The sequence below is a fragment of the Mustela nivalis genome (assembly GCF_964662115.1).
Source record: "Mustela nivalis genome assembly, chromosome: 10".
NCBI classification, from domain to species: domain Eukaryota; kingdom Metazoa; phylum Chordata; class Mammalia; order Carnivora; family Mustelidae; genus Mustela; species Mustela nivalis.
The window spans coordinates 100,768,336-100,786,602 of record NC_139029.1 but is presented as its reverse complement, the minus strand read 5'-3'; the positions used below and the strand labels follow the sequence as shown (position 1 = coordinate 100,786,602).

The window sequence follows — 18,267 nt, the reverse complement described above, 5'->3', positions numbered from 1 at the left end:
CAATGTTCTAAGAAAACAGCTGAGAGAGGAGGTGACAAGGTAAAACACACCAAATACTGTTACTAATACAATATTAGCTTCATTTATGAAGGGCTTACTTTTTCTGGGCATGGCAACTGGCACAGATTTATTAATTTAATCTTCGTGAGGCAAAGCACCATTATTATATCCATTTTCTTTCTTTCTTTTTTTTTTTTTTTTAAAGATTTTATTTATTTATTTGACAGAGAGAAATCACAAGTAGATGGAGAGGCAGGCAGAAAGAGAGAGGGAAGCAGGCTCCCCGCCGAGCAGAGAGCCTGATGCGGGACTCGATCCCAGGACCCTGAGATCATGACCTGAGCCGAAGGCAGCGGCTTAACCCACTGAGCCACCCAGGCGCCCCATTATATCCATTTTCTAGAGAAACTAGGCCCCCAAAGTTAAGCAATTTGCCCAAGTTCATAGAGCTGGGATAAAAATACCCATCTGCTTCTAAAGCCAAGCCATCACCACTACCCTAGCCTGCCCCACCCGTCCAGCACCAACAGCAACCTTCATTTGGGTGCTAATTTCACTTATTACTGAAGGCAAGCCATAGAAACCATTGCTCACAGAGAAAGAAAAGGACAGAAATGTTCTTGTTCTGAGAGAAATAAAGCCAAGCCCTTTCGTATTTCCTTTTCTGATCCAGAGATAAGTTAGCACACAATGTGAGGCCTGGTGCTGGACTTGCTTAGAATAATGCTAATTGTCTCTATTTTATTTTTTGCATTTTAGTCCTATGAGTCACCTGGAAACCCCTCCCATTCTCTGAAAGGGTGGGGAGCCAGTGGTCCGCTTCTGCGGAGGAGGCCTGGGTGCGCCCGCTGGGTGTCTCCGGGGGCCCCTCTGGGTGCTGCCGGTGGTTTGTGGGCAGATCTCTTGGGTCCCTGACACAGATGGGGTGGCAGGCCAGGCTGCTGTTCTTCCGGTCCCCCCCAGGCTGTTGTCAGGGCTGGGGAAGCCCTGAGGCGTCTGCCGGCCTGGGGCAGGTGTTCCTCTCTCTCTCTCCTGCTCTGCTGGCTTGGCCCCTTCCTCCCCTTTCCCCTTCACCAGAAAAGGAATTTCATGTGGAATGGATGTGGTCATGAGAGAAATGACACCGTATTAAAAACAGGCTAATGTTGGCTCCACTGCCTCAACACCTTATTGCTTCAAACACTTTCTTTTTCTAAGCTCTTTCCTTTCCATCATCTCACCGGCCTCCCGAACAAGCCCATTAGATGAGGCAAGGGTTCTATTTCTGGATTGTTAGTAGAGGTCGGGCCCATAGACCCGACTCCTGTCCTGTTCGACCAGGCAGCAGTGGCACCACCTTATTTTGTCCCCTCACAAAGGGTCACACACATGGGCTGCCGTAGTCTATTGATTTTCCTCTACAGATTCTGCTCCAAGTGACAGTCGAGGGTCTGGGCCCCCCTGGAGCCTTCTGTAGCTTGGGCTCCAGCGCAGGGGAATTCATCGGGACCGGACCCGGCCTGCTCTTTTCCACTTGGTGCTTTTGCAGGTTCTCGTATTTGTCTTTCTCTGTATCTGAAGTCCACCACCTAACCTTATTCACCCGATCTAGAATATGCCCGGCACAAGACAGGATTCTTGATCAGCCTGGCTGTCTGCCACTGCCCATCTTTGCCGGGAAATACACGCTAGGAATACATTTCATCAGACCTCCACGAAGCCGCCACAGGCCTGGGCTCTCTCAGGGTCGGGCAGAAGAGTGTGTGGCCGCACTCCTGAGAAGGGGCTTCCGGGAGTCCAGAATGCAGGAAAGAGGGCTGCTCCTGGGGAGGCTGGGGTGCGGTGGACACAGGCACGGGGGCTGAGGAGGACAACATTGTACCCCACCGTAGACAAACTCACTCAGCCCTTCTGGCAATAATCCTTGTCCTTCTAAAATAATGACACCCCCTACCTCCACGCACCAAGAAAATCTGCTTATTTATATAACAGGCCCTTCTTAGGCTCTTGGAATCCTAGAGCTCAGAGCAAACACACGGTGGGACTGACCCAGCAGCTCCGGTCCCTGAGGCTCTCCCCAGCAACCAAAAAGCCTCGTCTGTAGTAATTCATTTTTAAATGGCTCTCCCCCTTTCCGGGACTGGGTAGTGGCGCGGTCATCCATTTCCGTGACTTTCTGGAGGCAGATGGTTTTACAGACCCGGCTAATGACCATTTTTCATCCAAGAATATTTTTTCTCTGCCTTGGTGCCACTCTCCCTCCCTCCCAGCTGGCCGGGCTGCACATAATTACATCTGTATGTGGAGTGCGGGATGGGGCTTAGCTGATGGGGAAGGTAGAGACTTGAGCTCTACGTGAATAACAGCGTTGGTTATGGAGTACGGTTGTGTGGAGCCGAACACGGATGAGTCATGGGGTCATTCAGCCCTGGGGTGACAACTGCCACTTCCTGGCACCTCAGCCTGCTCTGTGCAGCAGCCACACTGTGCGCCCGACGGGCACTGGCCCGGGAGCCGGCCCCCACGCCATCAACCCTTCTCTCCTTCTGACTGCATGGCCTCTAAACCCAACCACTCACTCCTTGGCCTTTCCTCCCCGTATCCTCGCGTGGAGTCATGCCTCCTCCCTCCACCGAGGAACACAGTAACCTCCCTACATAAAAATAATAAAGCCCACACAACAGGTACTGCTTGTACGTGTGCTCTTCTCCTGCCTCACCTGGCGCGATGGGGTCTGTGGTTTATTAGTAGTCACATCTCACAGCTGGGGAATCTGGGATTCCCCGGAGAATGGAAGGCGTTTGCCAGAGGAACTGCCCAGATCATGAGAGGCAAACCTGGAACCGAGCTAGGGAGTCTGCTGCAAAGTGCACAGTCTGACCCCGCTGGTGCAATTCCAGTGGGAACGCAGGACAAGGGGGACTCTCAGCTACAAGCTGTTCGCTTTGCAATTTATAAATGTCAGGAGGGTGAGGGCCTGCAGAGTCTCTAAGGGATGATGTCTGGGTCTTCCTCTGAAAATACAGGGCTGGGAGCTAGAAATCCAGGACTGTCAGCTGACCTTCGGGTATTGTTATCTGTGATATGGAAATAATAATCTCACTTGTAAAAACGCTTTGGAGAAACTGTCGCAACCCGGTAAGCTACAGCACCTCTCTTCTGAAGACACCATGACTCTCTGGGAAAGCTGAAAACCAAGAGGTAACAAAATATGATCGGAGTGAGCTGGAGTTTTGAAAAAAGCAAGCCAGCTCCTCAGCGTTCAGCCCTGGAACCCTTTCCTTTACACATAATGTTACACACAATCGAGACCAGGCTCCCTGACTCTGAATTCAACAGGGGGAGACAGCTACGCGTCAGCCTGGGACCCTGGAGAGCCAAAGGGCTGCTGTCTGTGTGGGCAGCCCCTCTGTGGAAAAAACCTGCCAATGTCCTTGGCTCACAAACACGACTTCATGTGCCCCAGCACGAGTGCCCCATCCAGGCTTCTGAGGCCTGGGAGGCCAGTGCCCTGCTCGGCACTCCTGGAAAGGGCCCCTGCGCTGTCTTGTCCCTCTAGGAGGCCGCCGTGGAGAGGGGCAGGTTAGTGGAGTTTGCAAGCCAGCCGGCAGGGGAGCGTCCCCCTGGGGTTTGTGGAGAGAGACCACAGTGGAAAGAGGGCAGGAAACCCCAAGTTATCCCAGCGGTTCCTCTCTTTCAGACTCTCTGTTCTCCACGTTAGCACTCCAGGGACACTGATATCCTGCCCCAACCTCCGCACCTTGGCCTGGACTCAGAGGACCTTGAGAAGGGGCGGTAGGGGGCAGGGCTCAGGGCCCCCGTCCGGATCTCTCCACCCTGTCCCCAGCTGTGATGTCAGGGTGGATCTTCATCACAGGAAGGGAACCTTCTCCATCACAAGGAAGAAGCAAGGATCCCAGACAGGAAAGCATCCTCACCCCCAAGGACAGCGAGAAAGTTCTCCTACAAAGCCTGGAAGTCATCTGCCCAGAAACAGGGAGCTAGGCCCTGTGCGTTCCTGACGTTGCTCTCAGAGAGGGGCCTCTAGGCTGTGAGGCTCTTTCTTTAAAAGCCACTTGAAAGTGCCCCAGCCTGTTCACCAACACTCTTTAACAAAGGGGTGATAAGAGTTTCGTGGGCTGATTGCTCTGGCACTAATTCTGAAAAGAAAACACCCAGCTTAGTGACCGCCACCCTGTGACATGAAGTGAGATTTTCCAAAACCTGTGCCTGCTTCTTTTTTAAAGTCCTATTACTTCACAGCGTTTGCTCTGTAAGTCCATAAATGGCGTCCTGGTGTATTTTTCTTCTCATTTTATGGCCAGAGAGCAGGTATCTTTCCTATTTGGATAATTATTTATTGAGGAAAGAAGTACCGATTCCTGCAAACATGTATATGGCTCCAGTTATAGTCTAAGAAACACCTGAAGTGGAGAGGAGGTCTCTGACTTCCCGCGACTGTTTGTTGTTGTCACCGTCCAGGTAAAGAGTACAAGCACAGGCCGAGGCGTCGGCGACCTGGGTTGTAGGCTGAGCCCCGCCATGAAGAGCTGGAAAACCACCGCTGACTGACAACCTCCCGTTTCTTCTCCCCCGTGCTGTTTCCTTATTCTACCTGGTGCTAAGATTCCTGATAACACGTTTCCCTGAACTTTGAGCGCTGACTGTGCCAGCCACTCAAGGGCAGACCCGGCGGGGGGGGGGGGGGGAGGTGTGGCTGAGGAAGAAGAGCTAAGGGTGGGTGAACCCACATCCATGCCCCAGGCCACCAAGAACACACCAGAAGGACTCAGGCCCTGCCGTATGGACTGCTGTTTTCCTCAGCCAGCATTCACTTCCTCGTCATCTCTGTGACAGAAACCAACCTCCTCTGTGCAGTCCCTGTGGACTCTGACCTTTAAGGCAAACGTGAAGCCCAGATGTTGGCCAGCAAGCCCATCCCAATGACCGGTGTGGGAACAGGCCTGGACCCGAGACAGCTAGCAAGACTGACGCTCGGGATTTTAGTCAGAGCTGCTGGCATGAAAGCAGGAGGTCCCTCCGTTGCCAGGGTTACGAGGGAGCTGGCACCTGGGGCTGGGAGCGGCCATGTTGTCACGTCTTGAGGGAAACTGCCCGAGAACGGAGCCAAAGGGAAGCAGAGGGGAGACATGGGTACAGGTGGGACTCCGACCCCATCACTTGCACGAATCTTGGACTTTTCGGTTTGGCGAGTCAAGAAATTTCTGTTGTGCTCAAGACAGCCTGCGTCAACTTTTTGTGACTTGCAACTAAAAAAGTTCTGACAGATATGTCCAGAAAGATATGACATTTCTTGCATCACAGGCCGCTCATATTGCTTCGGTTTAGACTAGCGAATACGAATGTCCGCATGGAACGGGTCCCCTCCTACTGAACCCAGGAATCTCCTGAATTGACAACACTCCATTCTGATTTTTGCCACGTTAGTGGTTAAATACCAACGTAGGGGAAAGTTCACTCTTACCTGTGGGAGTCTGCCTAGCTTCTTGGGCTTACAAAAGCATGAAAAAGGTTTTCTTACCTTGGACCCAAATCGACACGTGTGAAACTGCTGGTCAGCACGGTGTGGGACAAGGCAGACAGAGGCTGCTCCCCACGCTGCACCTCCGCTCTACACACCATAGCCCCTCTGAGCGGGAGCCCTTCCTTCCGCAAATCAGGTTCCCACTGAGGCTCATGAATGATTCCTGCTAGGGCTTGACTCTTCTCTTGCTGATATCTTTGATCGTTTTGATTCCTTCTGTCCCTGACTTTAATACTGTTTAATAATACTGTTTAATAACGTTTCTCGTCTTTCTTCACAGTCCCTACTGTTGACAAGCACCACGGTGATGCCCTTCTGTCTGAGTCACCTAGCATGTTCTTTCCTATCTCCCCTCTCATTCCACTGCTGCTAGAATAATCTCTCCCCACAAACCCTGAATCATCCCTCTGTTGCTTTACCAAATGAATAAGCGTTGACCTTCAGGGCCCTGTGTGTTTGTCCTCTCCTTCCCTTGCTCTTCTAATCCTACCTCCCACCTTGCCCCAATCTGTTCCACTCCAGCCAGAGTCCTCTGCCCAGCCTGGGCTTGCTGGTCACTGTCCCGTGGACACGCCTGGCACGGTCTTTGCCCCACATCCTCCGCTGTCCTTGTTTGTCTTCCACTCATTGATGACAGCTGGTCTTTAAAACCGAAATCAGATTCTTGCCTCACTGGTTTAGAATAACCCCTGATGCACCCACAGCAAATACCACTTAGCTGGCATTTAGTTACACGCTCGTTTCCATTAGAATTTAAACTGTTAACTCTGTGAGTCTTTTCACATAGATGGCAGAGATACATGGGAGCCAGAACAGCGTTCTCATCCTCTTTTGTGTGATTCCAGAGCCCAGGACTATAGATGCTGGCTGATGTAGCCATGAATAGATTATATGTTTTCCTAAATGGAGGAGCCTATAAAAAAAGAGGGAAAGACTAGAAGGACCCCTGTTTCAATGCATAACGATGTCTGCATAAACCCAAATACTTGATGAATTCCCCAGATTAAAAACACCATGAAGAGATTTTTAGATAGTCAGGTGTTTACCCTCATTGAAAGGGAGACAGCCTTTCTTACCTGTTCTTCAGGGAACCCAGCTCTTCATAGTTTTTTAGAAATGGTGTTTCTTTACTGCTGCCCCAAATTCCCTGTTCAGGCTGAGGAATTACATTATAGAGATTTATATCTTTCAACCTCACTCTTGGGGGTCGTGAGAGGCTAGGTGACTCGGTTTTAGGTGGTTAGTTTTTGCCAAACCACTTGAAGGAGAATGTCTGCCTCTAAGGGAAGGGTGGGGGCGGGGATGCTGTCTTCGTTTTGGTTCTAATGAAGGACGGACCCTTCCCTCCCCATCCACCTGAGGGCACAACTGCCGCTTCTGAGGGCAAGTCTTGAGAGTCCTACCTGGGGAACTGGAGATAAATTGGGTTCCAGTGCAGAGCCTGCAGCACGTGAGGAGAAGACAGACTGAAGGCTGATACCCTGAACCCCTCCATGCCTGAACTGCAGGAGCAAAAGATTCCCACCATTTTATGGGGACTGACATCGCATTGGGACATAAGTAACTAGTGAATTCAGAGTAGGGAGAGAAAATAATGTTCACCCTGAGGATTAGCTGTAAGTGGTTGGAGGAGCTAGGTCAGAAGGAAGTCCCTAAAAGAGTATCCTGAACGATGAGCTGTCTCTTCCTCAGGCTAAAGAAATGACGGGCCACTGCCTGCCTTCTACTGGCCAGCGCTAACTCAGAGTCATGAACAAGGCTCTCCCTAGCTCAGTCCGTCTGAAAGCCCACTGTCTTCTGAGGCCCCATTCAAGCACCCATCCACCCTGACGGTTGTCTTGCTGATCCCCAGCGTTCTCTCTCACTTTTTTTTTTTTTTTTTTTTTAATGTAAGCTCTAGACCCAATGTAGAGCTCAAACTCATGACCTGAGATCAAGAATAGTATGTTGTAGGGGCGCCTGGGTGGCTCAGTGGGTTAAGCCGCTGCCTTCGGCTCAGGTCATGATCTCAGGGTCCTGGGATCGAGTCCCGCATCGGGCTCTCTGTTCGGCAGGGAGCCTGCTTCCCTCTCTCTCTCTCTCTCTCTGCCTGCCTCTCCATCTACTTGTGATTTCTGTCAAATAAATAAATAAAATTAAAAAAAAAAAATAGTATGTTGTACTGACTGAGCCAGCCAGGTGGTTGCTAGAAGCTTCTTCCTAAATCTTTGATGCTTTTTAAAAATATGACTGCTAAATTCACGGGTGCATATCACCACTGTTCCCACAGAATCTTTTTTTTTTTTTTTTTAAATGGGCTCTGCACCCAATGTGGGCTTAAGCTTACCACCCTGAGATCGAGAGTTGCACGCTCTACCGACGGAGCCAGCCAGGCGTCCCTTCTCACTTCTTAATTCAGTGATTCTGTTTGTACCACTCATGAGCACTTAACATGGTTGTGATTATTGTCTGCTGTTTATCATTGCATATGCCTGGAGAGGCAAGAATCCCATTACGACGGGATCAGATCTTTGCTGTCGGTAATCCTGTGGGCACTGAGGTGTGACAATGCCGAACAGAGTTAGAAATCACAGGGAACAGCTATAAAAAAAGCCGCCCCAGGACCATGATCAACACGAGGGGAGAGGTGTTCCTTCTGGTACCCTTCCCCAACTGTCCCTGCATGTCCCCCTCAAGGTGGCGGGGAACAAGGACAGGCTGAGCTCTGACCTGGGGCACTGGGGCTCACTGTGGGATGGAGAACGCTTCTGAGGAAGTTTCCAGGGCCCAGAGTTCCTCAAGGAGAAATGTGTTAAATGTGTGTGTTAGTTTTGGATGGAGAAGTGTGTGCTACCTGGAAACCACATGGGTGGAAAAGAGCATTTCAGTGTTAAGTATAATGACAGACTCCTCTGCTGCTTCCTTGGGACAGAACTCTGACTTGGTCCAAGTATCAAGGGCCCTCTGGGGCACCGGGGCCCCTTCCCAAGCCCAGAGTGACTCTCCTTTAGTCCACAGGAGCCAGTCAAAGCAGCTCTCCTGGCGGCCGTGACTAGGTCAGGCATGAGCACACAGGCGGCTGTGGCCAGCGGGCTGTAAGAAGAGGGCTCCCGGGGGTCTGCTGACAAAGGTTGGATTCATTCCTGAAGAGGGCTGTGTGAGGTGAAACTGGCTTTTTTTCCTCTCTCTTTTGGACTCGGCAGCATGAGGATATGACACTTGGAGCCACCACAGCTATCTTTTAAACCTGACGGGACGTAATTGAGGTCATCTCGAGGACGGCCAGTGGAATGATGGGAAAAAAACCTGGGTCCTCGATAACTTTGTGGAACTCTGAACTCTGGAGAGTCCCCATCACCGCATTTCTTCCACTGTGTTTCACTGATTTCCAATATACATTTGACATATTCACATTTGACAGTCCCTAAAATTGGGATGCATATTTTATGGTGTGTCATGGTTGAATTGGCAGCATTTCTTCTTAGGAAACTTACATGAACTAACTATGTGTTTTACAAAAGACTACATCTACGCTTTGGGGAACTGTGGACTGTCCTTACTGCCGCCCATCTTACAGTAGGTTTGTGGTTACTTCCTTCTAGAAGTGTCTTTGCCACTATGGCTGCCCTCCTCAGGAGGCTCGGCTGTGGGAGGGTGCTGGGAAGGGGAGACAGCACAGCCGGGACTCACCCTTTATGAGGCCTGGAGTGAGCCTGGGTGCTCTGTCCCTCCTGGGAAGCACACAGTGCTCTTCTAGGCACCGGGAGCAGATAACCTGCCCAGGATCCTTCTTTCCCTGTACTCTATGTACCCTGTAGCTGGCGCAGACTGTGGGATGGCCAGACACATCAGACTGTGACCTGTGGTGACAACAGTCTCGGGCTTGTTGAAATCTAGAGTCCGGGTGTACTTGGCTGGAGAGTGAGGACAGCCCACAGAAGAGGACGAGAAGTAGATCAGAGGGACTAAATGCAGGAGAACGCTGAGGCCCTACTTACCACGTTGTCTCAGAATTGCAGGCCACCCCTCCCCCCAACTCATCCCTTCCTCACAGCCGGTGCTGCAGGCAGCTCGTTCCCAGGGGAGCCCTGCCCTCTGCAGTGCCTAGTTAGGGAGCGACTGAGTACCTCCGAACCTCGAGATGTCTCTGCACTTGGAATTGTCTCCCTCATCGACAACTTAAAATACAAGATCACAAATAAACCCCTCACTTGGCAGGGACCCCATCAGCTCAGATGGATTGATGCATAGCTGATTTCGCTCAGTGGGCAAAAGGGAGTCTTCTAATTCTTTGGAAATGGGTGGCAGCTGAAAGAGCACGGCGGGTCTGTCCTCTGACACTGGTCTTTCTTGATTTCGATGAACCATGTGGGGAGCGGCAGGCTAGGCGTGCAGTGCCCTCGCCCACCATGACCACACAGACCCTCCAGCCCCCAGCCAGGTAGAGGCTGCAGGGCTCAGTTTTGCCTCTTCACTTCCCCTCCCCCAGAAGTCCAGGGGTGGGTTCTGCTCTAAGCCCCTGGGGCAGCTCCAGCTAACACTCAGGGAAGCTGAAGTCACTCACCCATGTAGAAATACTCTGGGGATTTGTCCTCCGATGAGAAGTCCTTCATGGTACCTCCGAACCGAAACCATAGTCCGAAACCAATGACAGCCGACCCTGCCAGCTGAAAGGGAAACAATACTGGTTTTCAGCAAGGGAAGGGGACGGGTGCACACAGTCCAGGAGTGGGCTGGGGGCACAGAGCGTTGAGGCTGAAGAGGCTGTCCCTTTAGACATCAGCTTGTCCACCCTTCACATTTCCTGGGGGAGGAGAAATGATGTGCTCAGAGCCCCCCAGGTCCCCGAACGGATGGACATCAGAACTGGGGTTTCCTGATTCCAAGCTGAGTTGTCCCTATTCTTCTGGGTTGCCCTGTGGTTGCTGGGCATAGAGAGCACAGCCTGGGGAGGCATCTCAAGAAGAATATTCCATTAATGGTTCCCGGAAGGCATGTGCCCCCTGACATGTTGTCCTTTGCTGGGCACCCTGGACCTCCTCAGCAATATCATGGAGAGAGGGGACTGTGTTTCAGCCTCTGGGTCGCCCACAGCAAGATGAACTCTCAGACCTGGGGGAAACCCATTCTTTTAAATTGGGGGGAAACACATAGCCTTCAGAACCCACCCACACCTTATGAGTGTGCAGTGCCGGTTAGAAAGCTGTTCGGAGACATCTAGAACCCTTGCTCCCGGGGCCTCCACGGTCACTCCACTGCCTGGGGATGGTTTTGTTGGCAGAGAGGAAGCTCAGCCGGTTTTTGTTTTGTTTTGTTTTGGTTTGGTTTTTTTTTTTTTTTTTCCCTTTTGGTTGCTATTTTGAGTTTCCATGGAAAGTGAGAAAGGAAAAATAATTTTCTGAAAAAGCATGGTCTGTGTGCTGTGCAGCTCACGGTGAGGCCGTGTGGCTGGCGCAGGCCCGGCTGGGCAGGCTGGCAGCCCGTGGAGTCATTGCCTGCTTCCTCTGAGGGCTTCTGTGAGGCTCTGTGTCAACGCGGGGTCTTTTCTCCTATTGTAGAACTGGGGCGACTGCCGGCCTGCAGGCTCCCGCCACAAGCTCCCATCCTGGGCTGCATCAGGCCAGTCCATCCACAGACATTCGCGGGGCACCTTCTGGACTCAGGTTACACAGGGAAGGAAGCAGATGTAAAGACGGCATCCTCGTTCTGCCAACCCGTCTAGTTCATGTGGGGGCCCCTGGCCTGTCACCAGATGAACAGATTAGAGGCTGTCGCTGTCTCTGTCCCAGCAGGGAAGAGCGGACACAGATGCTGGCAACAAGACAGGATGCAGTCAGACGAGTAGAGGTTTAATAAGGAAAAATGGTATCAGAGTCAGGGGCAGACCAGAGCCCTCGGTGCACAGGGGCCCTCTAATGGCAGGGCTGCAAGCCAGGCTAGTGCTGCCCTTCGGGGCTCTCTGGCTGGACTTAGAGAAGGCCTTAGCCGTTCCCTTTGCTCCCCGCCAGGCCAGCTTCTTCAGAAAAGCAGTGTTACTTCACTGACGAGTCTGAGGGGCTAGAGCTCTACCAGCTGAACTCTCTCATGCGGAATAAGTAAAATTTTCCAGGACTCAGAGGAAAGCACTAATTGGATAATGTGAGGGACAGCTAAAGGAGCTGGACTCAACCAGCTTTCAAAGACTTTTGCATTTTTAAACGGGTAGCATGGCATGGAAAAATATTGACAGAATTCATGCTAAACCATTCACAGTATTTATCTTTGAAGGTAGGAATTACCTTTTCACTTTTAAACTGTCCACATGAAGCATGGAATTACTCTCGTACATTTAAAAATGTTGTTTTCTCCATGCATTATATGGCAGTTTATCTGCTCAATCCAGAAAAAGTGGGGGGGATTTTCTTGGGCCGTGCTCTAGTTTTGGGAGAACATCAGCTTTGAGGTCATTGCTGTTCTGGTGCAGGGAAGAGAGCGATGCCCTGAGGAAGTCACTGTCCTAGACGCTCCTCGAGACTGCCTGGGACAGATGTGCCCAGCAAAGCCGCACAGGCAACCCTCCCCATCTTGCCTCTGTGGTGACTTGATGGAAAGACAGTTTCCAAATACAAAGCAGAACCTATTGACAGAGGCATCAGGCCAAGGCCTGCAGCCACCAAGCAGACTGTGGAGGAGGTGACTGGTCCCAGGGACACCCTACCACGCGGCCACATTTTTGGCATGTCTGTACACAGACTCTAATTTATTGCTGTCTGGGATCATCCTCCCAGACGGAATGCATTTGTCCACTTCTGGCACAGATGTATTTGATGCATAATGGAAAATTAAAACAGAGGTTGCAATTTCAAGCCACGGGGCAATGAGGGAAAAAAATCTGCGCTGGCTCGTCCACACCCCCAACCCCAAACCACACGGGTTTCCTCCCTGGTCAAGGAAACTGCGGCTTAACTGAATGTCATCACTGTGTGGAGGGAATCCTCCCAGCACACAGCCCCCGGCTGTGTCAGGAACCGTGGGGGAGGACCCGTCAGGCCTGAGGTTGCTTGTGACAACAACCATCGCTGCTTTGGAAAGTGACATCAACAGAGACCACGTAGCCCTTTGGTCCTTCCAAACTCCCCACTCCTGTACGGCTCCTGTAATACTCTGGTCACTGGGCTTTGGTGGGTCAGCCTCACCCTAGAAATGGAATTGAATTGGAAAAATTCACCCTGGTTCCAGACCAGTCAGGAGCAAAGTGAGCAAGGTTAGCAATACGAAGTCCCATTGCTCTGTGGGTCCCAAGCCCAGAAGAGACCTTTCACAAAATGACCTGGGGGAAGCCTTCAGGCCCAAGAAAAATGTTAACCCCTTCTAGACCCAACCCCCTCTGTTCCGGTTCTTTCTTCTCTTCTTAGTCTCAGCCACGACATGGCCCCTCAGGCAACATTAGAACAAGTAAGGAATGAGAGGCTGCCCTTTCCTTCTCTTGCCGCCTGCTCTCATCTCCTTCCCCTTCCTCCCTGTCCTTCAAGGAATCAACTGCAACCGGGTTGGGGGTGTGCTAGGCTTCATGGAATCAATGACGAAAGACAGGACTCACAGTCCCACACAGGAGCTGATCCTGCAAATGGGTACACGCAATAGAAGGCAGGAAGCTCGGTGCTCAGGGGAAGAAGAACATCACACTGCCCAGGAAGCAGAGCAAAGCGCGACAAGTGGTATTCAGCAGAAGACATTCTGCTTTGAATACACCTTCAAGCATGAATTTGAAGTCGTTGAGCAGGAGAGGGCTGGAGGGAGGAGAAAACACCAGGCATGGGTAAGGCTTCGCTTCCTTACCTGCAGCCTGTATTGGGCAGAGAGAGGAATCTGGGATTGGAAAAGGCAAGTTGCGGCAGACCATGCATGGCCCACAGCTTCTTCTTAGCCTGCTACCATCTTGGAAAGCCCATGGAGGGCCTTGAGGGAGGGGAGGAGGGAGTTATTCATCCTGGCAGGAACAATCAGGAGCAAAGGTGCTCTTGGATGCCAGACAGCGAGGAGCCAGAGATAAAGTTCTGATGGCGGAAGGCGAAAGTGGGACAAAGCAGGGACAACGGGAAGTGGATGCGGTGAGCACTGAGTACCGGAAGGATCCACTCTACTGAGGGCTGCCCTGCTTCCAGGACTAGCACCAATCCCCATGCCTCTGGAATAATCATCACTAGAAATGTTGTTTTTCCAGGAATGGACTTTTTTGTACAACACCATGAGGGTTTTTTTTTTTTTTTTTTTTGATGCTTATCACTTAGTAAACATTTACCGAGCATCTATCGTGAGCGAGGAGCCAAGGATTCATAGGAAAGGAAGATTCACCTCCTTCTCAGGAAGCTTTCAGGGGCTCATGGAGAATCTGATTCTCACAGGATGGTCCAGGAGGGACACTAACCTTGCAGGTGAGAATTCAATCACAGAACCAGCCCATGAGAAGATGATGGATAGCCTCATTTCTTTTCTGAGTCTCAACAGTGTGTTAGGAACTCAGAATGTGATGAAACAGGATTCTGAGGGCAAAAGTGTGCCCATTATTTAAGAAGAAATAAAATAGAGAAAAGAAAAAGGCAGCAGTGAAAGGAACAGTGATATATCAATCCATGTCATTAAGTGTGTGGGGGGGGTGTCACCAGATACAACTATATTATGCATCTTCAGGAGCAAGTGATTTCAGCTTCTAAGCATATTCTAGAGCGTCTGCAGGACACAAGGTTGCAAATTATGAGCGTATGTTTTTAGAGAAGACAGTTTAGTGTTCTAAAACTGAAGTGGCAGAAGAGAGGACTACGGACCTGCTTGGAAAGCATCTAAAGCAAAGTCGATGGGCCAGAAGTTTCCTTTAAGTAATGGCTATCTGTCAGAAACAGGTCATTTAGCACGAAGTAGAACTGGTTAAAGGATTTCAGTTTCATTTTACTGTATTTACTTCTACTTTCCTGGGATTGCTGCTGAAATGTTCTATCTTGAGGACACATTTCTTTTTTTCACTTAAAAAAAAAAGATTTCATGAACCATGAACATGGTTCTTTGGAAGGTGCTATGATGGAAATCGGTCAGGGCTGAGATGAAAGGATGCCAGGATCACTTGCCAGTCCTGGGTCCCCCAGGCTGCGTAGCTCCCCCCAGCCCCCACCCCCACCCAGAGAAGGCCAGCCAACCCTGATCATAACCCCTAGTCATGCCACTCTCTTATCTGATGATTAGGCCCACCAGAAAGCCCTCTTTCTGGGTAAAAAGCTTTGCCTTCACACACACGTGTGTTTTTTCACCTAGATAAAGACTGCTGTCCTCTGATTCTCTAGCCTGTGTGTTTCAGTTCCTTCTCCCACTTGGGGGTTTCTGCTCCTCCTATTTCGTTAGCTGGGAAAGCTCTCTTCCCCTACCTGTCCCTCTAACTCAACCAGCCCAAAGTCACTACCCTGGCCTGGGTATGTACCTGCCTTCATATTTCATATAGCCATTTCTATTTAAATATTTCTGGAATTTAAAAAAATGAAGGCCTGAGCTGCATGGGGACAGGGACAGGGTGTACACTGCTCTTAGCCCCCTGTGTGCAGAGCAGGCTCCCAACGGACATCTGTTCAAGGAAAGAGTGGAAGCCCTTCACCCAGGTACCGTTTAAGCTGTGCTATGGACAAAATGTGTGTCATCCACCCCCCCCTCACCCCATTCATCTCCTGAAACTCTGCCCCCAGTGTGATGGTATTTGGAGGTGGGGCCCTTAGAAAGAGGTGATTAGGTTTAGACAAGGTCCTGAGGGTACAGCCCCATGATGAGATTTTCTTGCAAGAGATCCCAGAACCCTCCCTCTCTCTCTCTGTCTCTCTGTCTGCCTTGTGAGGACACAGTGAGAAGGCAGCCCTCTGAACACCAGGAAGAAAGCTTTTACCAATACCTTGATCGGCTGATACCTTGATCTTGACTTTCCAGCCTCCAGGACTGTGAGAAATCCAATCCTGTTGTGTAAGGCACTCTGTTTTTTTGTTTTGTTTTGCTTTTTAATGGCAACCTGACTTGACTAAGACAGGCTGAAAGGAGTGACTGCCCCCCCCCAACCCCGCCGCCAAGGGAATCCTTTGCCAAGTACTATTTTCAAAAAACATCTGCACCTGGGAAACACTGAACAGACACCTCGGAAGGCACGGTGTGAATACACTGTTGAATTGACTCAGCAAAATACTTTCCCACAGAAAAACAGAACAAAACTAGCCCATGTAGTATCAGCTCTGTGTTTTCTTAAGCCCGTGGGGATGTGCACTGTGCTTCATGCACGGATGCCAAGGGTAGAGCCGCACGTGCCCTTTAGAGGCAGGGGCTTATGAAAGCCTAAAGCAATTAGAGCAGCACGCACACAATGCCCTTAAACGCAAGAATGAACAAGGTGAATTTGGTATTCTTGCTTCCCCAGGGAGAACACCAGGTGTCTATACAACCCACCTCATCTGCAATTCTCTTCTTTGCAATGGAGTCCCACAGAGCTGGAAATGACACTGTAACCCTAAAGTTTTCATTAAAAGCTTTTAAGCTAATACTTGCTCTTGGTGGCAATTCCCATCCTAGACGCAATCAGGTAATGAGCATTTGCGATCTTGATCTGATTGCAAACCGCATCACGATACCGTAAGGGTAATGGAGTTCCATCCTTTTAGCAGCAAAATTCAGATGTACATTTGCTCTGGAAGATGACACTAATTTTCTCCAAGAGGAAAGCCAGCTCCCAAGATTTTCATCCTCTTATTCAGTGAGAGCAAGGCAAGGAGTCAGACGGTACTTTCTCAGAATCAAGGAACCCATCAGAAGAAACACAAGACCCTAATGTCCTAGGGCATCCATATATAACCACCCCCGGAGGAAGCCTGCTGCCTTCCCCTTGACCTCAGGAGCAAGTGAGGTGGGGCTGGAAAGCAGTGTGACAGCATGTGATGAGGCAGCGGTTAGCTTGGAAATGCGCCAGTTAGAGACCAAGGTTTCTGATTTTCCCTATTGTTTTTCTTATAACGAATCCATGAGAACCAGCTTATGCTAAGAAATTCCCGAAAGACTTCTTTCAGGTAAGGATATATTTTAAAACCTATCAGTGTTGAATTATCTGCCCCTGACAGTAGCATTCCATGGTCACAGCCGTGACTGGATCAGGAGTGAGCTATTCATCTCTGGAGGGAATGCGGGGCTATGTATTTGGGCCAAACATACCTTTTTCTGTTTGCTTAGATCATTCGGGAGTTGACTTGTGTGGATCAACAGGGAGACAGCTGGGAGGCAGTGTGGAAGGGCTGGTGGCATTCCAGGATCAGGGGAAGGAAACTAACCTGGGCTGGGGGAAAGCTTGCTGTCGTGACAGAGCAGATCCAAGACAGGTGGCGGGAAGTGTGTTGAGTTTATTCAGTGGTTCTACACAAGGCTTTTTCTCTAAAGAAATACGGGGCAAAGGAGGAGAAAGGAAATATCAGCAAGAATTAGGAGAAAGAGGATGATGGGATAGTTGTCTTGGACACCCACACAAGTATCAGACTGCTGGCTTCTGACTGCAGTGAGCAGATGGCCTGGTGAAGTGAAGATCAAATACGCACAGAACTAAGATCCAATCCACTCAGTCACCGAAGTGAGTAAAATCCAAGGTCTGCCTTGCCTCACTTAGCAGATGATTTCCAGGATGGTAATGGCCTTGATGACATCCCCCTACTTTCTCCTGGCAACACCAGCCGGCACTTATCTCAGGGTTGCCCTCTGAGTAAACACTCAGCTCCAAGGTCTACAATGCCTACTGTGAGGTCTCATCTATATTGAGCTTCCTATGAGCAAAGACTGGGTATTTAACAACTTTGTTTTACTGTCTAATATTGTTCAAGGTAGTTTGAGAACCACTCTTGAGATAAATAGGATTCTTCCATGTCAATCGATGGAAATGATCTACACCCAGTTTAAGGTGTTACCAGGAGACAACGGCAGGAAAAAAACATTTCAGGTAGAACTCAAGTTAGTCTGGAACAAGCCTAAGAGCTTTGGTTTGTTAAAAAGTTAGCTTGGATGAAATCCCGGAGAAATCATGGATGTGCAGCTTGGTGTTCCAGAGAGCTTTCACTTCACAGCAGTCTTGCCAGAAGCCATTTGTGTCCTGAAGGCCAGCAGCACTGGGTCATTTGCAGGGGACCGGGTCTATTTGAGCATGCGCACGGCGAGCAAGTGGGCTTCCTGGTCGAGTGCCAGCAGCTTGCAAGGCACCAGGTCCTGCCCTGCGGGGGTCCCTTCCACCCCTGCCCAATTCCCTTGCCCCGGTTTATAAGCTGACTCTTTCTCAATCACCATTATGATGGGGAGGACAACACAGCATACACTTTGGGACACTGCTGATTGCTCTTCTAGAAACTTTTAGCTCTTCTGAGTATTCAGACTGTGTAGCGGTGCCTTGAGGCAGGATAATAACACTGTGGTGTCGTGATGTCAAGAGGCTGCAGCAGATGGGGGTGGTGGTGGTTGTTTCTAGGTGTCCTAGATTTGAATCGGGTTCTGTCTGTGATCTTGGGCAAGACACTTGATTGCCCAAACCCTCAGCTTCTTCCTTTGCAAACTGGAGGTAATAATAGTGCCATCCTAAAAGGTTAAATGAGTTCGAGTTTCACATTGAGAATGGGGAGTGCCCAGCACTTAGTTTCACTCTAGTGGTAGACTTGCTAACATTACATTTAGACCGAAAACTGAATCTGACCCAAGGTAGGAAACACCACTCCCATAGTACCAATAACAAAGCCCTT

General features: G+C 50.2%; 1 protein-coding gene across 2 annotated transcripts in view; it reads right to left on the bottom strand.

Moving 5' to 3' along the window:
- The window catches only part of TSPAN2 (tetraspanin 2), a 60,556-nt gene that overhangs the window by 29,386 nt on the left and 12,903 nt on the right, over window positions 1-18,267 (bottom strand). For both annotated transcript variants that reach the window (XM_082684996.1, XM_082684997.1), the window contains exon 2: window positions 10,068-10,170. In XM_082684996.1, the coding sequence (XP_082541122.1) occupies window positions 10,068-10,170 (103 nt within the window). The remainder of the gene's footprint in view (window positions 1-10,067; window positions 10,171-18,267) is intronic.